Raw genomic sequence first — 23,985 nt, 5'->3', positions numbered from 1 at the left:
TCAGACTGGGGCGAAGGTTCACCTTCCAACAGGACAACGACCCTAAGCACACAGCCAAGACAACGCAAGAGTGGCTTCGGGACAAGTCTCTGAATGTCCTTGAGTGACCCAGCCAGAGCCCAGACTTGAATCCGATCATACATCTCGAGAGACCTGAAAATAGCTGTGCAGCAACGTTCCCCATCCAACCTGACAGAGCTTGAGAGGATCTGCAGAGAAAAATGGGAGAAACTCCCCAAATACAGGTGTGCCAAGCTTATAGCGTCATACCCAAGAAGACTCGAGGCTGCCAAAGGTGCTTCAACAAAGGGCTGAGTAAGGGGTCTGAATACTTATATAAATGTGATTTTCCCGGTATTTTTTCAGATGGCTTTTCCTATACAAGACTGGGGCAGTATAGGGTGTTTGAATGGTGTTAATAATTGATTCCACCTCTGGGTTATTTCAGCAGTATTACTCTCTCTCTCTGCTCTACTCTGCTGGCTCTGGACAGCGAAACCCTGGCTGATCACATGACCGATACTGAGCTAAGTGAAGGACGGAACAGACAGAAGTTGCTAGGCTCCTGGAGTTGCCAGTGAAAAAGCCTTCCTTTATTCATCCACCATGAAAGGAACAACACAGCCCCTTTGTGGGTCCTGTCCTGTCTACTCTGTCGGCACATAAACTTAAACACTACCGTTGGCTTACATGCTCCCACAATACAAAATATGCCAAGACCTACAGTATGGTTCAAAAGGCATGTTGCTTTGCAGATGAGGCACTGTATACATGGAATATCTTAAATATTTTTAGTGCAATAAACAAAGTGTGGCTAACAAAGTGACTGATCCGTGGAAGCTACTCTCAGCCATTTCTTAATATGTTGGTCTGTCCTCTTCCTCTTTCTTCCTCAATAAACAGAAGATAAACAAACAGCTAACAGATAATGATATCATGAAGCAGGTGAACGTAACATCTTTATCTAGGTCCATCCACACACAGCCAATCATTTTAGATCTATTTTGGGGCAGTTTCCAAAATGTCTTAAAGGGCCAATCAACTGTTGAAACAATACCAAAGAGTACTCCCTGCTATTGTTTCGGTAAAAATCTGAGGGATGGGCCACTCTCAAATTCATAGACAGAGCTATGGATGCTAGAAACTGCTGATTGCCCCTTTAAGTGCACTCCAGGGAGGGTTAATATCCAAACAGACCCTCTGCCAATAGCCTCACCTAAGGACGGTCAGAGACAGAGAGGACGGCTTGTACCTGACGCCCATCTTTAATAAACGACAGTTACTTACATTTAACATTTTAGTCATTTAGCAGACGCTCTTATCCAGAGCGACTTACAGTTAGTGAGTGCATACATTTTGTCATACTGGCTCCCCGTGGGAAACAAACCCACAACCCTGGCGTTGCAAGCGCCATGCTCTATCAACTGAGCTACACGGGGCCCCATATCAGTGTTTTTCTTGTTGTCATTAACCTCCCAACATTCCTGTGTTCCGTCTTCCAACTGACTTAATCTATGAAAATAGCAAACAAGGCCTGAGACTGAAGCCCAACAACACCGGCCATATTTGCTTTCATTCTTTTATCCCACTCCAAAACACAGCCAGAAGTTTACTGCCTATGCTATTCCTGTCTAAACACCTCATTAATGTGAGAGAGACACCCCATTAGCTGCATACCAGAACATTTAACCTATAGTCGGCGTTTCGAAAAACAACCCAACCATATCCCCGCCACTTGTTTTGGTATACAGCTGAGGGATGGTGCTGGGGAAATGTTTAACCCCTCTCAAATTCTTTAGGTTGTGATAAAGACAGATGTGCTAAGCTCATAACGCATTTCTAAGTTATTTTCTTCAAGAATCAATAGGTAAATATCAAGAATTGAAATGACCATTGAACAGATTCCCAGACCCAGACTATCTCTGGTGAAACTGTGAACAATATGACAGCTGTTTTAAGGATCAGTGGTGGTGTAAGAACAGAACAAGACGTATTGGTATTATAACCAACATCCATCAGAAGAAGATCTAGGTTGTTTGGCACTGCCAGATGGATGTAAACCAAGCGTAATACACACCCTTATTATGAGCCTGGCCAGAGGGGTATACTACAAAGCAGGATCAATGCGTTAGCCAGCTAACTTTGATAAGCAGCCCGGTTCATCAATAAAGTTAAACTTAGATATGTGTTTTTGGTTGTTGAGTCAAATAGACCATGCCCATTTCCAAAAAAGTACAGTTATTTCAGAATATTTAGGCAGGTGGGCCTTACCTGTGTGCAGTGCCAATGAAATAAATCCCTCCAAATGTGAATACTACTACAGTACATTTCTTACATAGAGCAGATATAGTTTTGAGGAAATCTCATTTGTTACAATATTACTCATTTTAAAATGTTTTTCAAGGTGAAGATGCATCTACAGTATATGGGGTAAATGTGGATAACCAGCTGTATCCTGTAGGCCTATGTGATGTACGCAACATAGTTTGCATGGACTGCATAAAAGACTATCAATCAAAGGCCATAGCATATCAAGTACTGTATGAAAAATGACTATTTTCAGTGTAAAGGACATTCTGTGTTCACTAATACATAAACACCATCTACATACAGAATACATAGACTACATACATTATGATACACAACAGCATGCATGCACTTTGATAACATTCATATATTACAACAATAAGTAATATGAATCTAGATTTTTGCATTATTTCTTCTGTAATAACAGTTGCAAGTACTAGACTTTTTCAGTCATTCAGTCAACATTGTTCTGTGTTTTTCACTTAATCAAATAATCTGAGGACATTCTGATTGTCAATAAAAACCAAATTGAAAATAAACAAGTAGAAAATGTCGATGAACAACAGGACAGAACTTACATCATGTATTGACAACATATTGCATGAATTCTGTCCATTAGATTGGAAAAAATAAAATAAAAGATTGTTCTGGTACTGTGATCAAAATACCTTATATGAGTTTATCTATATTGCACCCTTCCCCCAAAATGTCCCCTTCAGTAGTGTGGCAAAAACTAAGGCACATAAGGTAAGAATACAATGCATGAAATGCATTTTGGACATTTTTCATAATGTATCTAGATCCCACAACATTTCACATGAGAACTCATGACATTCTGTATATCATTGGTTTATTTATGAGCACCTATTGTATATTTAGTTATTTTCTACTAAGGGCTGTTTTCTCTGAATACATAATGGCAAACATTTTGCATAGATAGCAGGCAACATTTAATCTTATTACATCTTTTGAAAAGACTGTAGTGAGTGGAATACCACTTAGATCTGGTATCAACTGTGTTTTGTAAATACCTAAATATTTACAACATGATTATAGGTGAATAATAACTTCATTATGTGTTATGAACGGAGTCCAGTCACTCTATCAACTTCATTTCCCTTCAGTCTGTCTGTACACTACCTATATAAAGGTTGGATTAAATAATTAGTCTGAGCAAATACTGTCAGTATTCTTTCAAACATTGACATTCACACATACATGTACAATCTCAGGCATCAACGACTTCATTATAAGGCAGAAGACGGCACATCCTCTAAGCATCTTTCCTTGTCGTGACTAACCATGCTAGTGTGTGACTCTCTGGCCATGCTAGTAGTTACCATGCTAGAGTCTTTAACCACTAACATGCTTTTTATGTTCTTAGGTTCTTCTCAGTGACAGTGGGGAAACTACTGTCTACTTTTTGATAACTCTTTGTCCATTAGGGCTCTTATCTAGTCCTTGTTTCCAACACACCATGGTCTTGAATCCTAATACTCTACTGAAGTCTACTACATAACGTTACTGAGTGTTCGGCCTGTCCTGTTCTGCTTGGTACTCTATCTACCAAGACTGATAGTTCCACTCAGTAGTGTTAGTTCCACCAGCTTGTTCTTGCCTTGATGACTCGACTTCTTCAATGGCCAGCTGATCAAGACATTTCTGTGCTATGTGCCAGTCCTCCATGGTGAAGCAAAAGACATACCAGGTTACTATTTGCCAGGCTGTGTCACCTTTCCCCGTCGAAGCCAGTCTCTCCAGGGGGACTGGGGCTTCTCTTGCCCAGCCTCAGAGGTCCAGGAAGCGGGGGAGGAGGAAGGCTGGTGGGGCCTGGTGGAGGAAGCTGTGCTGGGTCTCCTCCAGAAGGACATGGGGTTGGAGGCAGGCTTCTTCTGGACCTGCTCCGACTGCTGCTGGGTCCTCAGCTGCTGGTTGATGATGATCTGGATGTCGTCCTGAAAAAATTAAATAAAAACATTACACCTCTGTTGATAATGAGCCTGATTAGACTTTGCATACATTTTAAATGTAAGAGCTGGATATAACAAGAGATGAAATACGCTTCTAATAGCATGAGGTTGAAACTGTGGGAAATTTTCAATCGTCTATTGAACTGGTCAGTTACAGTGAATATGTTGCCATGTCTTCATATGACCACTAGAGGGAAGTAGTCACCAAGCAGATGGCCTGGCACTAGCACCATGACTCAGCAGTAGACTAGAGTAGCAGAGAGACTCTTCTAGCCTTGGCCACCTGTCGTTATGTTCAGATCCCTTCAGTCCAAACTTAGAGGGCTGTTTAAAGGTTGCCGTGTCCCTAACCCCAATTAACACTAGAGTTCTGACTGTGACCAAGGATTACATTACATTTTGACTATAGGAGGTGCCCTAAAGATAATAGCCTTAATTAAACCAATGTTAATATTTTCACAGAACTTATGAAAGTTCCCTAATATGTTACGGGAGTGAAAGAGAGGGGCAGAGGAAGGGAGAGAAATACAGATAGATAAAGAGAGATCCAGAGACGGAGAGAGAGAAGTGGGATGACAGAAACAGAGACAGACAGAGAGACCGTGGAGACCCACCTGCCAGGCCTCTAGCTCCTGAGACAGCTCCAGCTTGCGTTGGATAGCCTCCAGCAGCTGGTTGTTCAGACACATCATGTCGTTCTTACTCTTCACCAGCTCCGCCTCCATCAGGTTCTTTCTGCCATGATGTAAGAGGGGGACAAACACATGTTAGGTCACAGTGACATCATCATAGATTCATTGCAACAAAAAAATGGAAAGCCCATGGCAATCTTCCAATGACAACCCAGCACGGGACATATGTTACACTTACACATAAAATGGCATGAACTATGTATAAATGCAACATGTCACTTTATGAATGATAAATGCTGTTTGAATATGACATTGAAGTAAATTACAAAGAGTGAAAATAATTCAACGATTAAGACAAAACCACACTTACTTAGCTATGGCTTCATCTCTGTCTCTGATGGCCTGTTGGGCCATCTCTTCTTCCTCCTGTCTGTTTCCCAGCCTTAGCCTCAGCTCAGCATTCTCCTCCTGGAGCTGGGAGATTTTAAAGGAGGGGAGAGGACAAGAGAGAATATTGTGAACTGAAACCAGAGTCCAATATTAGCAACACCAATGTCTTGGGTTCAACTCGTGGTCCTCTGTAGCTCAGCTGGTAGAGCACGGCGCTTGTAACGCCAAGGTAGTGGGTTCGATCCCCGGGACCACCCATACACAAAAATGTATGCACGCACGACTAAGTCGCTTTGGATAAAAGAGTCTGCTAAATGGCATATTATTATTATAACTCCTGCTGCATCAAGAACTCATAACCAACATGACCACAAGGTGGCGCACAAACCACACACACTGAGATGAGCCAACATAACCACGACTAAAGCAGACTATTCAGTGTCTGTGGTACTTAGTTATGTACAAATTTGGTTAAAATTACATTAGAGGACATAGTTTCTACCCTGGGGTGTTCTATTGACCTGCCACTCTATGAGTGAACACACAGGACATGTGGGTGTTGTGTTATAAAACAGTAGCTCATGGTATTTACTGGACATTCAGAGCTGTAACCTGACTATCATTGTACCGAGAAAAAAATAACCTCTCTCTCTCCAGCCCCCAAACCCCCACACAAATAGGCCAGCAACACAGAAACTCCTTTTATTCAGTGGTGGGAAAAGTACCCAATCGTCATAATTAAGTAAAAGTAAAGATACCTTAATAGAAAATGACTCAAGTAAAAGTGAAAGTCACACAGTAAAATACTACTTCAGTAAAAGTCTAAAAGTATTTGGTTTCACATTTTAGTCATTTAGCAGACGCTCTTATCCAGAGCGACTTACAGTTAATGAGTGCATACATTATTTTTTATACCCCCGTGGGAATCGAACCCACAACCCTGGCGCTGCAAACGCCATGCTCTACCAACTGAGCTACATCCCTGCCGGCCATTCCCTCCCCTACCCTGGATGATACTGGGCCAATTGTGCACCGCCCCATGGGTCTCCCGGTCGCGGCCGGCATCGACAGAGCCTGGATTCGAACCAGGATCTCTAGTGGCACAGCTAGCACTGCAATGCAGTGCCTTAGACCACTGCGCCACTCGGGAGGCTTTAAACATACTTAAGTATCAAAATATACTTAAGTATCAAAAGTAAATGTAATTGCTCAAATATACTTATGTATCAAAAGTAAATGTTAACGTATACATAATTTCATATTCCTTATATTAAGCAAACCAGATGGCACAATCTTGTTTTTTTATTTATCGGTAGCAAGGGGGACACTCCAACACTCAGACATCATTTACAAACGAAGCATTTGTTTAGGAATGTTGTGAAGTAAAAGTAAAAGTTGTCAAAAATATAAATAGTAAAGTACAGTACAGAAAACTACTTAAGTAGTACTTTAAAGTATTTTTACTTAAGTACTTCATACCACTGCTTTGATTGTGTCTAAATCTAAATGGAACGCAGGCCTGACTGACACCTGATCTCTGTGTTAATGTCTCTGTCTCCTAGAGGATGAATCCGGCCTGTGTTGTCAGGGCCGGCAATCCATGTGAGAACCCGTGAACTGTACTGAGGACTCAGGTAACTGAACAATGAGCCCTCGTGTGCTGGGCTGAGCAGACTGTAAGAGGTGGAAGGTGATTTAGTATTATCTATGTTGACCTTGCTGCTGTACCCGTTGTCCATCTAATATTCAGGTTGGTTCTCCTGTAGACTATGTTCATTTTCAACTTCTGTTAGTGCTTCTCGTTTCATCCTTCGGTTATTTTCCTTTGTCTGATAACATCATTATTTCACCAGTCTCATTTCCCTTTCTCTATGACCAGTGTAGACACTAAAACTAGGGGAAACAACACTTGCATTGTTTTGACAGGCACTTTCCCGGGAAGGTGAGTTTCCCGGTGGGAATAATAAACCGTGCCTGCTGTGATCTGTGAAGCATTCAACCTTCCCAACCTGTCCTCTCCCAGATCGCCACCACAGGCTTCTAACAACAATGCCTCAACAGAGACCCAAACCCCACATCACTGACATAACTCCAACATCATCTGTCCTTATACCGGTACATAGTATTGTATAACACAAACACAATTTTCTTTCTTTCCCCCTCTAACAACAGAACGTATATTCATTAAATGGGGGAATTGAATAAAGGCTTTGCATTTAGGCCAAAAAGTGTATTCCTTTGCCGTGTTTTTTTGCAGTATTACATTAGTACCTTGTTGCATATAGGATGCATGTTTTGGAATATTTGTATTCTTCTTTTCACTCTGTTATTTATGTCATTATTGTGGAGTCACTACAATGTTGATTCATCCTCAGTTTTCTCCCATCACAGCCATTGGACTCTGCAGCTGTTTTAAAATCACCAATGGCCTCATGCTGACATCCCTGAGCAGTTTCCTTCCTGTCCTGCAGCTCAGTTCAGAAGGATGACTGTAACTTTGATGTGTCTGGGTGGTTTAATACATCATCCATAGCATAATTATTAACTTGACCATGCTTACATTTATATTCAATGTCTGATTTGTTATTGTTACCCATCTACCAATCACTGCCTTTCTTTATGAGGCATTTGAAAAGCTCCCTGGTCTTTGCAGTTGAATCTGTGCTTAAAATTCAATGCTTGACTGAGGGACCTTACAGATGTTGTATGTATGGGGGACAGAGGAAGGGGTAGTCATTCAAAAATCAAGTCAACCCCTATTATTTCCAAGTAACTTATGTGATTTGTTAAACCAAATTTTACTCCTTCACAAATTTAAGCATGCCTAAACAAAGTAGGTGAGTACATATGCAACGACTTTATTTAATTTGTAAAAATGTGAAGAATTTTATTTTTCACTTTGACGTCATATGGAGTATTTTGTGTAGATCAATAACAAAAAAAAAATCACAATTAAATCTATTTCAATCCCACTTTGTAACGCAGCAAAAATGTGAAACAATCCAAGGAGGGTGAATACTTATAATACCCACTGTAGCTAACCTTTTGTCTTTTTCAGCAAAGGTACACAATAACTATACATAGTTTCCACGATTAAATTAGCTTGTTCTCTCATCATAAGACTACCCCAAAATGCTAACGGTTTTCCTTTACCTTAGCATTGTGCATGGTGACTTGCTGTTTTTGATGCTCATTGAACAGCAGATCGATCCGTGTGTCCCCCAATTATTTTAGGGGGATCTGGTGTTGGATGTGCGTTGCCGATTTTTCGTGTTTGATGAGGGCATTGGTCAGGTTGTTGAGGTTGCAGTAGCATCCTTCTAACCAATAGTCCACCAATTATACATGTTTAAACTCAATGCTTCTAATATTTGACAACAGCTTTTTTTATTCTATTAAAAAAGCTACCCTGCCTGCACGTCACTGGTCTATTGTTAGAGTTAGCTTGCCCTGGTTGGTGTCTTGGTTTCCAGGACGACATCTCACCTGAGGGATGTGGGTGTGGTTGGCCAGTTTCTGAGCCACACCCTTTAACTGCAGCAGCATGGCCTGCAGGTCTCCTTCCTCCTGACCTATAAACTCTGACCTCTCTGGAGTCTTCACTACCTGGGTCAAGGGTCGCAGCAGCTCCAGGATGGACAGAACCTCCTGGGTCATCTATTGGAGAGAGAAAGAGAGAGATGAGATTCAAATGTAAACCAAATCAAATTGTATTGATAGCGTTTATAACAAAAACATTTGAACCCAGGTAAACCGGCCTAAACCTGGCCGCATATAACAAGCAGTAGCACCGTGGAAAGAGAAAACTAATTGGAAAGATAAGACAATGATGTGACTATGGTGTGTTAGGTCAATGAGTTCTGTGTTATTTTAACACTACAATGTGAATGTGTAGCTCAGGGCCACTGTATTATGTTCAGCCTACATTATGGCTACTCTTCTTTCCTCAGGTTTCAAAAGTGTCAAACTCATTACTGAGGAGGAAAGGTAAAAGAATAGTAAACGTGGGTTAACGATATTAAAAAGTTGGTGATCCCATTTCTTGAACTTGACACTTCCTAGATGACATCAGGGAAATAAACTGTGTACAGGGCTGTGTTCATTATTTATATATCACAGGGGGTTGAGTCATATACTTCTCCTCACCTGTCTTTCCCTAGAGTTATGAGTCAAAGATCAGTTTTTTTTCTTTGAGACTACTGAGCTCTATAGGAAATAACCTTCCATAGGTATAACCACTAACACAAAACCTGACAGAATGTGTGTGCTCTCTGACAGTTATAAGTGGAAAGATCCATGTAGCTTAGGTGGTTCAACCAAACAGGAAATGTAGGCTAGCGAATGACTCATGGGTACACTAAAACATCAGTTTCCTGGTATGGAACAAAACAAACCGAAATAATGACAGAATCAGACAGTCAAAATGTGATATAATTTGTCTCTTTCTTGCTCAGCTTTTATGCTTGGTTTCAAGCATTCATTATCACAATGTTTTCTACTAATTGTACCCTGTACTCAGGAGCTGTAATACGTTCACACCTCAGTAGCTAGTGGCAAAGCGCTCGCAAATAATGTTCCCCTGGTTGTTTCTTTCTCTTTGAAGACAGGACACACAAGGTAAGAAATGTTCCTTTACGGAGGTAGGTACTATACCATCACACAGAGTCACCAAGAACATACCCAGAACGTTCTGTTGCTATGTATCATTCTTCCATTACAGTGTGGTGGGAATATTTAAGTGATCAACACAATGTTTAGCATATTTGGAGTTTCTTTAATGCACATCATTTTCCAGTGTTCAATTTGTGACAATCAAGGTGCAAGTTGATGGTCACTAGACTTGATGCTGAATGTTATGGATTATTCTCATATCTGTTGATAGTGATTGATGCCAGACTGGAGGTACAAGGGCAGAGGAAACACTGATTATTCACTGTTGTATTGATGACATTATTTGGACACGGTGTGGTTCTGTAGAAGCTGACAAAGTCACTGCCTTTTTGTTTTGACTTCCTACAAGCCTCTCGGGCTGGTGTTTTAAGAACATTTTGTGCTGTCTGATTAGCATATAAAGAGCCTGTCTGCAAGAGGCCAGTTAGACATGTTCTCTGCTTCTGTGCTGGGTGGTGTCCTTCTGTTGCAACTTGTAATAAACCAGATAGATTTTTGAAAGACTGCTCTCCTTTTTGTTCACCTGGAAATTCCTATTACATACAGGTAGAGGACTTTGATTGCATGGTTATGTATCTCTGTATATTTCTAACAACTCATACTGTATACCCTCATTGCAAAAAGGGTTCTTTGGCTGTCCCCATAGGAGAACCCTTTTTGTCTTCCAGGTAGAACCCTTTTTGTCTTCCAGGTAGAACCCTTTTTGTCTTCCAGGTAGAACCCTCTGTGGAAAGGTTTCTACCTGGAACCCAAAAGGGTTCTACCTGGAACCCAAAAGGGTTCTCCTATGGGGTATATATATATATATATACTAAGACTATGTATGTACCAAGGGTATTAACCCAGGATAAGTGTGCTAACCCTTGCCTTTGTCCCAGGTCCCATGTCTCCTAGTTTATATAGTGTTACCTGTTCTCGGTCATGGCCCAGGCCCATGGTGTCCAGACTGGTCTCCAGCTCAGACAGTAGGGATGTTTTTCCATGGCTACTCCTGTCCTGCAGGGAGACCTCCTCCTGCAGCTCCTCCACCTGGACCTGAAGCTTCTGGGAACGCCCCCTCGCAGCTGCAGCCTCCTGCCATGCCTCCGCCAGCTACACACACAGATACAAAGACACATACACACAGAAAAACATACAGAGGGAAACACACACAGAGAGATACATAAGGTCTGGTCAGTGTCATCTAAAATCAACCACATTATGCAAACACATTGAGATTCAGAACCTATCAGTCTGACTATTGCAAAGCAGATCTAGCTCTAGTATACATAACATGCAAATGTCATCCATAAATCCCATATTAGACAACATGTGCACTACATCAACATAGTGCTATTGGAAAAGCTACAGTGGGGGAAAAAAGTATTTAGTCAGCCACCAATTGTGCAAGTTCTACCACTTGTCAAAAATGTAAACTGACATGTTAGATTCCAGCCTGGTGCAGAAACTCCACTACAGTACATGTGTGGAATCCAGCATTGCAAGTTGAAATGACATGTAACAATGGGAGGGATGAGTCTATTGTAAAGCGACGCTTTCCATAGAGCAGACAAAATTTGCAGGTTTAAAGCTTATTTCCTGCAATTCTACACATTTTGTCATGGGGTACAAAGAAAATGTTGCAGTTTTAAAGCTAATTTTATTGCAATTCTATACATTTTGCCACATCTAATGTGTATTCATGTGATATTTGAGTGACAAAACAATTACAACAATATCTATGGGCTAAAAAACCTAAATAGAAAAACATTAGCTGACATGGGCTAGTTGATCTGGACATTTCTCACAAGTTTTAAATAGCTCTAAGGTATGCAATGACTAACATGACAAGAGGAACTGATGATGCACTACCCAATTTCGAAATTGCACATTCTACTATTACAACTTTCAAGAGTAAGTTTAAAGCCAGAATGAGGACCCCCGCCCCCTCCTGCCAACCCCTCCCACAGTTTGGGAACCACTGCCATAGATGACCAATACTCAGTGAGTGGATAATCAGTGTTGTTAAACCCCAATTACCAACAGTGTATCCCAGGGTTACAGTCACTTAGCCAAGTGTGCACTATTGACATATGATATTAGTGAGTAAACAAGGAGAAAGATACCAAAACTAAATTCTATGTGTTTACCTGTTGGCTCTGCTGCTGGTTGTGTTGGTCCTGTAGAGCTAAGTGTGTGTGTAGGGAGGCCAGGCTGTCCCGTAGATCTGCATTCTCCTGACACACACACTCCAGCCGCTCCTCCAGAGCCTGCTCCTTCTGGGACAGACGCTCCACCTGGACACACACAGGGAGCGAGATAAAGTGTGTGTGTGTGTTTCTGTGTGTGTTTTTGTTTAACAAGCCTTGTGGTTACCAGAAGTCCTCACAAGGATAGTAAAACAAGGAAAATTCATTCAAGTGGTGACATTTTGCTGGTCCCCACGAGGAAAGATGCTATTTTAGGCTTAGGGTTACAATTAGGGTTAGAATTAAGGCTAGGGTTTGGGTTAGGAGTTACAGTTAGGTTTAGGGTAAGGAGTTAGGTATAATTTTAAGGTTAGGGGTTAAGTTTAGGCTTGGGGTTAAGGTTAGGGAAAATAGGATCTTGGATGGGAATCAATTATTTGGTCCCCACAAGGATAGCAATACAAAACTGTGTGTGTGCGCGCAGCCTACCTGCTCCCTCATGGCACTGAGCAGCTCCTCGTCCTGTGGTCTGTTGTGGTGGCCTTTCTGTCGGAGCTCCAGTTTCAGGGTATGCAGCTCACTGGTCATCGCCCTCTCCACCTCCATCGCCTAGACCGCAACACAGACAAGCACCAGAGACAGGAGTGAGGTATTAGATATACATACAGAGAGACAGAGGAGTGTCACGATCATTGACGAACGAGAAGGACCAAGGCGCAGCATGATATGCATTCATGTTTATTTAATTATAGAAATAAACACCACGACAAATTAACGATACATGCCATCCTAAGGTACACACAACAAACCTCACACGGCACAAGATCCCACAACTAACAGGTGCCAAAAGGCTGCCTAAGTATGGACCCCAATCAGAGACAACGAGCAACAGCTGCCTCTGATTGGGAACCACACAGGCCAACATAGATCTATACATACTAGATCCAACCCTAGAAAATAACACATAGGAACATACACAACAAGGAAAATCACCCCCTGACTCAACAAATGAGAGTCCTCAGAGTCAGGGCGTGACAAGGAGACCAGAGACAGGAGAGAGGTATTAGATATACATACAGAGAGACAGGAGAGAGGTATTAGATATACATACAGTGGGACAGAGGAGACCAGAGACAGGAGAGAGGTATTAGATATACATACAGTGGGACAGAGGAGACCAGAGACAGGAGAGAGGTATTAGATATACATACAGAGACAGGAGAGAGGTATTAGATATACATACAGAGACAGGAGAGAGGTATTAGATATACATACAGAGAGACAGGAGAGAGGTATTAGATATACATACAGAGAGACAGGAGAGAGGTATTAGATATACATACAGAGACAGGAGAGAGGTATTAGATATACATACAGAAGAGAGGTATTAGATATACATACAGAGAGACAGGAGAGAGGTATTAGATATACATACAGAGACAGGAGAGAGGTATTAGATATACATACAGAGAGACAGGAGAGAGGTATTAGATATACATACAGAGAGACATTAGATATACATACAGAGAGACAGGAGAGAGGTATTAGATATACATACAGAGAGACAGGAGAGAGGTATTAGATATGCATACAGAGACAGGAGAGAGGTATTAGATATACATACAGAGACAGGAGAGAGGTATTAGATATACATACAGAGAGACAGGAGAGACGTATTAGATATACATACAGAGACAGGAGAGAGGTATTAGATATACATACAGAGACATTTACATTACATTTACATTATTTAGCAGACGCTCTTATCCAGAGCGACTTACATTATTTTTTTTAATACCCCGTGGGAATCGAACCCACAACCCTGGCGTTGCAAACGCCATGCTCTAACAACTGAGCTACATCCCTGCCAGCCATTCCCTCCCCTACGCTGGGCCAATTGTGCGCCGCCCCATTGGTCTCCCGGTCACGGCCGGCTACAACAGAGCCTGGATTTGAACCAGGATCTCTAGTGGCACAGCTAGCACTGCGATGCAGTGCCTTAGACCACTGCGCCACTCAGGAGAGAGACAGGAGAGAGGTATTAGATATACATACAGAGACAGGAGAGAGGTATTAGATATACATACAGAGAGACAGGAGAGAGGTATTAGATATACATACAGAGACAGGAGAGAGGTATTAGATATACATACAGAGAGACAGGAGAGAGGTATTATATATACATACAGAGACAGGAGAGAGGTATTAGATATGCATACAGAGACAGGAGAGAGGTATTAGATATACATACAGAGAGACAGGAGAGAGGTATTAGATATACATACAGAGACAGGAGAGAGGTATTAGATATACATACAGAGAGACAGGAGAGAGGTATTAGATATACATACAGAGACAGGAGAGAGGTATTAGATATACATACAGAGAGACAGGAGAGAGGTATTATATATACATACAGAGACAGGAGAGAGGTATTAGATATACATACAGAGAGACAGGAGAGAGGTATTAGATATACATACAGACAGGAGAGAGGTATGAGCTGAGCTACAGAGGACCACATACAGAGAGACAGAGGAGACCAGAGACAGGAGACAGGTATTAGATAGACCAGAGAAAGAGGCACCAGGTTCAGGAGACATGAGATGAAAATACCTGAGACTAAAAATGGTAGAGACATTTAAGTTACTAGATATTAGATCCAGAGATACATATCTAAAATAGACATAATGAGGAAGTGTAATATAAAATCATAGATATTAAATAAGTGAATCTGTATTATATGTTGCTGTGAGCTAAACTGCAAATTGAAAACTAAGATCACATAATACAGTCAGAGGAATGGTTCTTGCCTCCAGCAATATCATAACAATATAACTAGAAACATCTCTCTGTGGGACCGTTGTTTCCTTAACTACCAGATGGTATAGGAAGCAATTATTGACATACTGTATGCGTACAAAAAAGGTGCTATCTAGAACTTAAACACACACACAGAAACAAAAACAGGGGGCATGTAGACATACACTGTAAGGGGAGTGGGCAAGGATGTATGTTTGTGTCAATCAGCCCCAGAGTCCCGTCCACAGCTTATCTTGGCACGACTATGGACAATGGAGCAAGCAGCCCACTAGGCATACATAGAGGGACGCTCCATTTGTTAGGGACACAAAATAAAATACAACACCCCCCTACTAAGCTCTAAGACTTGGCCTTCCCTTGTCTAAACTATGATGCACATAGCAGCTGATTCCTACCGCAGTAGTAGACCCCAAGGGACCTCTCAGAGTGGGGGAACAAAGCATAGCATTCCCCTGGGATGGGAGGGCTCATAGATGGCAGTAGCACACACATCATGGGAGGAAACCCCTCAATGGAAAGAGTGAGAGATTTATATATTCTCCAATGATAGATCTTCCTAGCGCTTCCCTCTCTAAACGGCGTGATGCTGTCTGAGTCAAAGGTCAAACAAGGGGGCCTCAAATTGCGTGTCTAATTCTACATAAATGTAAATCAGGAGTGAGGGATATAACAGGTGCCATCACTATGGAAATCAAAGTACATCCTGTTGGCCATATCCCAAAGAAAAGTGAGGGTGTTTCAGGTTACAGAGTAATTATACTGGTGTCTAAATCTAAAGTTCAAAACCTTAGCTAAACCCTTTGAGGTTTAAAGCAATCTTATTCACTTCCTTGTTTGAGACATGTGCACTGGTTTCTTTCCTTATGTTTGAAAAATAAATGATTTCCTTGAAGGCCTTTTCCTGTAAGTTAGATTGGACAATAACGTCATTTCTGAAAAGGTACTAACAAACAGAGAGATAGGCTGCGCGTTTAATCAACCAAGAGTTGCTATCATTTCCAGCTTATCAAACTGTAACCGTACTCCCTTCAGAGTAACACGTTCCTTTGCCAGAAATATGTGTAAATCATGTTATTTCAATGCAAGTGTTTGACTTGAGCTTCCACAGAAAATCTGTATGAAGTACACTAGAACCAACAGAAGTGAATGCTATACTCTGGGTGAACCATTGTTCACAGAGGAAAACTGATTAGGCATTCTGTGGAACAGTGAGGCCAAGATCCATCAATACGTTTGTATCATCTGCATGTTCACGTTGAAAACTGCTGACAGGATAGAGCTTTTTTTTTAAACAATGACACTGCCAGACAGTCACAGATGTCTAAATACTCATTCCCTCTCACACTCAACTGTTTGAATAACATTCATAGATACAGCAAAACCGGATAACGAACCAGTCTGACTGGCAAAGATCAACATAGTTTTCACACTTCTTTTACAACCGAGGTGAACAGCAACAGTAAGCATTCTAGTGGTCTCTAGAGATATTTATTAGCTGAAATGGATCTCTGTTTTCCTGGTAGTGTGACCATAGGTTGTTTTGTGGATGTTAGTTTAATACCTGGTGGTCAAGGTGATTTATCGGAGCTCTCTGAGTGGTAACCTCCCTCCCCCTGATTCCTGTCATGCTCTGTCTAAGCTCTCACACTACAGTTAGGCCCATCAGACCCTGGTAATATAGAACCACTTCAACCACACATACAATCCCATTCAGACACTGCTGTACACTATTGAGAGCTCTCTTTAGGTACACTGATTGTATAGTTATACAAACCACCATTCAGATATTAAACACATCGATGCCTCTCTCTCACTCACTCACACACACACACACACTCACTCACTCACTCACTCACTCACCGTGCCAGGCAGTGCTGCACACCTGGAGAGAGGGGTACCACCACCATCCACTACCACGTCCGGTAAGAGGACGTCAGCGACCGGACCGAGAGAAACACTCTTCAAACCTTTCCTCTCCACAACAACAGCTTCTGAAGTACTACTCTCTAGCTGTTCTTTTACTTTAAAATTTCCAGAGAACTCAGAGTCACCCATGGTGGAAGCAAGACAGCAGAATGAACCCACTTCTCTCCACTTCCTCCTCCTCCAGAACTCAGATAGAGGTAGCTCCTGTAAATATATATTTTCCTGCCCCTTTTGTAATTCTGGGAGACTGTGAGTGATAAATAAAAAATATTTCCTCTACATCTTCTGACCACAGGGTGGAGTGACGATCATGGTTCGTCTATCTGAACTGAAGAATACTGAGGAGTAAAATGGAGGTTGTGCTTCTTTCCTTTGCCTTATGTCCGTGCACTGGAATGGAGTTAGATATTCAACTTCCAACAGAGGCCAGGTGGTTAGTCATTTGTTTCACTAACTGTAAGTTTACGTCACAATCATACGATTCAGCAACACAAAACAACATTCTTGTTGTTAGTTGACAGAGAACTAGTCTAGAGGCCCACTCAAGGTTACTAGCCTAGTACACAAGGGCCTGTTACTTTAGCCAATCAGTTCTTCTACTGTACCTACTAAACTGATAAGAGACTATAAAATACATCATTGACTGCAACGGAAAGCTTCCAATCTTAGGTATTGTGGTTTTCACCTACACAGCATTTATAGGGATAACCCAGGACCTCACCTTTACAAACAAGTGTTGTAGTGTTAGTATTAGGTATCATTGTGGATATAGTTATAATAAAGTAAACATGAGTCACATTGAAGCATGGATATGACTGCAGAATGAGTACACAGCCTGACAGCTGTGGTTTTCCAATCACGTGGTCTAGGTCTTCTACAGCTCAGAGCCACATGGCTCAGTATACAATTCATTCCAGTGATGACTGATACAATTCATAGACCAATTCCAGATATGAGTCTTTTCCCATCATCCACTGTTGTCTCCCTGCTCTGAAGACCACATTCAAATTGAGTTGATATTATTTCAGTCCCTACTCCCTATTCCTCTTTACAACATGTTGCCATCCACTCATATAGCCTCCCAGCTGGATGGGTTGCCTTTAGGCAATGTACCTTAATGACATTCATTTAATAAGAACCTGACCTATCACCTGATCTTGAACTGCTGAGGTGGTGTTCTCTTAATCTCAGCTCAGGTTCATTTTTTATCTACATTTTATTGCTTATATGTACTGTCTGTGTATTACTTACTAGCTACTATTACTATGTATTACCTAATATCTGTGGCCTTGCTTTATACAGCGGTAGTCTTTGTACAGTACATTTATTTTCAGTAGGTAGATTGGGTAACACCCCACCTTATCTGCTGTTGGCTCTAACCCCAGGCATAGCTTGATTGGTTAGGTTTCACCAAGGTTCATGTGTTACTACAGTGGTTGGCTTTTCTTTACTTCTGCCTTAATAGATAAATATTTTCACATGTCACTTTATATGGCCAAAATAACAAAGGGTCTTATGTACAGCATTCCTTAAGGCTAGCGTCAAAACATTAGCCTTCCTTGCCGGGCTTATTGCTAGTGAATTACATTTATTTCAGTCTGTTTTCTTCCATTTGGTGCTTAATGAACATGACCCAGGTGTGAAGGAGTGGTAGGTACGCACGGTGCTGAGCTGTTCTCTAAGGCGCTGGGTGTGTTCTCTGTGTTCCTCCTGGAACCTGGTCTTGTCCATCTCTGCGTCGGTCAGGGCCTGGGTCAGCCTGTCCACCTGGCCACTCAGATCCCTCACGTCTCTCTCCAGGTCCCCTACCTGGCTCACCCACCCAGACTGGCACCCCTCCAGCTTCACCCGCAGATCATGCCTGCCCTGCTCCAGCTCCTGTGGGCAAAACATAACAAACAGATGGGCACAGTGAATGCATGCCAATGTGGGTCTCTTTGGGCTGTGATTAGGAGACTAATACCACTGCTATAGCCTTTTAATCCATGAAATTACTGAAAGAGAACATCTAAGAGTATTTGTACAGCAGCTGTTACAGTGTTATTACTGTGTACTTATTGAAGCTAGGTGTTGCATAATTGGTATTTCAACAGTCTGGTACACCCCTGCTATCTTTGTATTGTATCTATAAACTCTACAGAGCACACAGCATCAAAGTCCAGACATGGTTAGACTATGACTTAACCACAAGTGTGTAATACACTTTATGTAATGTAATAGAAACTAGGATTGTTTCTTAATAGTAAACCAATAAATCAGTTTGGTGACTGGTCTATATAATATTCCATGTTCTTGCACATCTGAGGCCTAGTCAGGCCTACATTAGATATGTCCATCCACACAGAGAGCAGTAAAACTGTCTCTGAAACATGTCCTAATGTGGATTCATCTCCCGCTGCTAAAGACACTTATTGGATCTAGGAAAGCTACAGGCCTCTCTGGAAGCTTATAGAATTCCATACAGCATAACAGTAAGAGAAACATTGTAAATCTGAGAGATTGGGTGACAACCGTAACTACATTACTTCATGTGGGGGGGGTGACAATTATTTTTTCCCACTCATACTAGAGCAATAAAGGCCTAGTTCACACATTTTGTGATTATTATTATTTATTTTATTTCGATTTATCAGGGGGTGCCGCAGCACCCTCAGCACCCCTACTTCCCGTGGCTATGTCTTAATTAATCCTCTCCTGATACAGACAGGGCATCCTATGCTTCCTGTGATGTTTACTACACGGTCAGGCCTAATGGGAATGAGGATGCAACAAACTGCAGATGCTGCAGACTTGTAGAGGCTCTAACTAGACCCGCCAGGGACCCAACAAGTACAAAAGGTGCACAAACAAATGAATGTGCTTGTTTTGTTCCTGAGAAGCTAGACAGACATTTGAAGAAGGTGCAGACTGCAGGTGTAACACACTTCCCTACCAGATATTGGATTAAAGTTATATGCTTTTCCTCACATGGAGGGAGCAATTTATTGAATATATCTCTGTGCTGTTCTAATGAGATGTCCATATTAATTAGCAAACCAGGGTGGGGAAGAGGGTGTGTGGAACTCAGGCTTATCACACAAAAACAAAAGAGCTTTTCAGAGAGCAGAGAAAGAGTGCATTGTGTGTAATAACATTGGTCTTTGTTTTACAGGGAAGCTCAGACTCAGTACATTCTTATGACATATCCTTTGAAGAGGAAAGTGCTAGCCTCCTTAGATCATGGTCATATTGGCTGTAGACTCCTAAGAATACTCGATTCATCCATCCACCTATGACATGTTAGTGAATATTTTCAAAGGCCTACCTTAAAACCATTCATTCTTTCTCAAGCAACAGGTGAACCTGAAGTTTGGTAATTTGGGTGAAATTGTGCTGCTTTATAATTGCCTATTTATATACTGTATTATAAAGACTTGCATGATGTAAAGACTTTGTGAGGGAAAATGTTATGTTTGTGCTTTTCTAATAACCAATTCAACTGGGTTCATGCAAGTGACTGATTGATCGTGCCTGGGAGGAATCCTCACTATCAGTATAAGCAATTTGGCAGTATGCCCAGAACATTGCTTTGAGAACCGAAAGGGGTATGTCAGTTTCAAGGTCTCGTCTTGGAGAGAAGAAGCCTTGTGAGGTATTGGTCGGTCACAGACAGGAACAAAACGTTAATGATGAATTAATGATGAATAATGAATCATGTAAATCACTCAAATATAACTTGTCTGTGTAAGCAGTATGTGCCTTCGGAAATATTCAGACCCCTTGACTTTTTCCACATTTTGTTTTATTCTAAAATTGATGAAATAAATACAAATTCTCAGCAATCTACACACAATACCCCATAATGACAAAGCAAAAACAGGTATTTAGACATTTTTGCAAATTTATTGGAGAAAGAAAACAGAAATACCTTATTTACATAAGTATTCAGACCGTTTGCTCTGAGATTCGAAATTGAGCTCAGATGCATCCTGTTTCCATTGATCATCCTTGAGATGTTTCTACAACTTGATTGGAATCCACCTGTGGTAAATTTAATTGATTGGATATGATTTGGAAAGGCACACACCTGTCTATATAAGGTCCCACAGTTGACAATGCAAGTCAGAGCCAAAACCAAGCCATGAGGTCGAAGGAATTGTCCGTAGAGCTCCGAGACAGGATTGTGTCGAGGCACAGATCTGGGGAAGGGTACCAAAAAATGTCTGCAGCATTAAAGGTCCCCAAGAACACAGTGGCCATCATTCTTAAATTGAAGAAGTTTGGAACCACCAAGACTCTTCCTAGAGCTGGCCACCCGGCCAAACTGAGCAATCGGGGGAGAAGGGCCTTGGTCAGGGAGGTGACCAAGAACCCGATGGTCACACTGACAGAGCTCTAGAATTCCTCTAGAATTCCTCCAGAAGGACAACCATCTCTGCAGCACTCCACCAATAGGCCTTTATGGTAGAGTGGCCAGACGGAAGCCACTCCTCAGTAAAAGGCACATGACAGCCCGCTTGGAGTTTGCCAAACGGCACCTAAAGACTCTCGGACCATGAGAAACAAGATTCTCTGGTCTGATGAAACCAAGATTGAACTCTTTGGCCTGAATGCCAAGCGTCAAGTCTGGAAGAAACCTGGCACCATCCCTACGGTGAAGCATGGTGGTGGCAGCATCATGCTGTGGAGATGTTTTTCAGCAGCAGGGACAGGGAGACTAGTCAGGATTGAGGCAAAGATGAACGGAGCAAAGTACCGAGAGATCCTTGATGAAAACCTGCTGCAGAGCGCTCAAGACCTCAGACTGGGGTGAAGGTTCACCTTCCAACAGGACAACAACCCTAAGCACACAGCCAAGACAACGCAGGAGTGGCTTAGGGACAAGTCTCTGAATGTCCTTGAGTGGCCCAGCCAGAGCCCGGACTTGAACCCGATCAAACATCTCTGGAGATAGCTGTGCAGTGACGCTCCCCATTCAAACTGACAGAGCTTGAGAGGATCTGTAGAGAAGAATGGGAGAAACTCCCTAAATACAAGTGTGCCAAGCTTGTAGCGTCATACCCAAGAAGACTCGATGCTGTAATTGCTGCCAAAGGTGCTTCAACAAAGTACTCAGTAAAGGGTCTGAATACTTATGTAAATATGATATTTCTGGTGTTTTTTTTATAAATTAGCAAAAACCTGTTATTGCTTTGTCATTATGGGGTATTGTGTGTAGATTGATGAGGAGGGGAAAACGATTTAATAAATTTTAGAATAAGCCTGCAACGTAACAAAATGTGGAAAAAGTCAAGGGGTCTGATTACTTTCCGAAGGCACTGTATAAGAGAACTAACGGGAATGCCCCAGCAGAACTCCCGACTGACGTGTACTATGGTGCATTAAGTTTGTTGGAACCTCGCCAGCTTGCTGATAATAAAGAATGATTCATTTAAGATTGACTTCAGGTGTCCCTGGTGGTAATTTCCATGACAATTTGTTTAAAGTTGTTTCCCTTGTTTGATATGTCAACACAAAGCAAATAAATTAAATGTTATTGGTCATGTACACTCAGAAAAAAGGGTTCGAAAACTGTTCTTCAGCTGTCCCCATAGGAGAACCCTTTTTGGTTCCAGGTAGAACCCTTTTGGGTTCCATGTAGAACCATCTACGGAAAGGGCTCTACCTGGAACCAAAAAGGGTTCTTCAAAGGGTTCTCCTGTGGGGACAGCCGAAGAACCCTTTTAGGTTCTAGATAGTACCTTTTTTTCTAAGAGTGTACACATATTTTGCAGGTGTTATCGCAGGTGCAGCGAAATGCACAGTCTATCTATGGCTGTTAACATAGTCAAAACATTGGTTAATACTATGACTTGCTCTGTCTGGAATGATTATCAACATGCCAGAGTAGTGAGGTAAGTGGAAACCAGTATCCTACCTAACTATAATGTTATAATTCTCTCAGTGATGGTCACACATTTGCTGTCACATAGTCGGCGGAGAAATGTAAAGAAAATGAGAAAAAAAACGTACCCTCAATTTAGTTTATAATAAACCCTATCGAACGAAATCTTTAACAATGGTTTATAAATTGACTCATTGCATAGTCCTACTTCTCAAGTTCTAAATTAGATGCGCTCGTGAATCATGTTTTAATTCAATTTAAGATAGGAACAAGCGCGCATATGACACATTCACTGGAGCGACCACAACCTTCACCATCTCCTACAACACAAAGGGTTTTCTTTTGACACTTCTCTCTTACCTCAAGTTTGTCTGCATACTGTTCATTAAGTTTGTTGCTCTGTTCCTTCAACTGACGATTTTCCAAAAGCAATGCATTTCCCAACTGGGCCGCCAAAAGGACTTCTTCCTCCTTTTGTTTCAAAGCAGCTAAAAGTTCATTGGGGTCTTGATAATCAGATATTTCTTCCGCATCATAATCAAAATAAAAATCATCCTCCAATTCCACTTCCACCTTCTTCGGTTTGAAACTCCATTCACCAAGTTGAGCCATAGCTCCTGATTTTATGGAAATAGCCTAATAATAATAATAATATATTATATTTAAAATCTAAAAAACTAAAATTGTGGCATATTTGTCAACTCGGTCAGTCAGTTTCATTTCAATAACTATTTAGCGGTTGTCCAAGCCTCTGTGCGCAATCTATGTGCGAATGAACCTGTGGTTTGACAAGCCGGCCTCTCCAGTATGATGCGAGTGAAAGTAGGCTGGTCCCCAGAGAATCCATTGCACCTTATTAAACCTGCGCGTCTGATGCGTCGCTGTGCAACAGTTGCCTCCCGAAGTCTGTTTGTACCACCCTAAACATATACATTTGACAATTCCAATCAGTTACTGCCCCTTGCAATAATAGTGTGCTAGCCTAACATCTTCATCCAAATTAGAAAATGCTTTATTATTATTATTGTTCAATAACTGACTAAATAAAATTGCTGTTCAATTGGCCTAACTGTGGAAAAGTAGCCTATTAGATATAGAGTATTAGATATTTGTTGACCTTCCCTCTCCCACTTCTTCATGATGCCTCTGTCTCAGTCATGTTCTCTTTCATGCCAGTGAGTCAGTCCTTGAACAAATGGCACCCTGCGTGGACAGATCCAGAGCCCCAGCCTTGG

At 41.6% G+C, this 23,985-nt stretch overlaps 1 protein-coding gene across 1 annotated transcript; it reads right to left on the bottom strand.

Moving 5' to 3' along the window:
* Positions 1-1,961: 1,961 nt before the first annotated feature.
* On the bottom strand, positions 1,962-23,362 carry LOC311106111 (BICD family-like cargo adapter 1; the record flags this gene model as incomplete). The annotated part of the gene is made up of 9 exons (XM_084148426.1): positions 1,962-4,262; positions 4,892-5,012; positions 5,280-5,383; positions 8,786-8,956; positions 10,880-11,062; positions 12,100-12,246; positions 12,628-12,747; positions 18,550-18,765; positions 23,111-23,362. The coding sequence occupies 9 exons, from the start codon at positions 23,360-23,362 to the stop codon at positions 4,020-4,022; spliced, it is 1,557 nt and encodes a 518-aa protein (XP_084004552.1). The 3' UTR covers positions 1,962-4,019.
* Positions 23,363-23,985: the final 623 nt, after the last annotated feature.

Source organism: Coregonus lavaretus, assembly GCF_964263955.1.
Source record: "Coregonus lavaretus genome assembly, chromosome: 30".
Classification (NCBI taxonomy): domain Eukaryota; kingdom Metazoa; phylum Chordata; class Actinopteri; order Salmoniformes; family Salmonidae; genus Coregonus; species Coregonus lavaretus.
The sequence above is the reverse complement of the archived record's forward strand: the minus strand, read 5'-3'. Positions and strand labels throughout refer to the sequence as shown.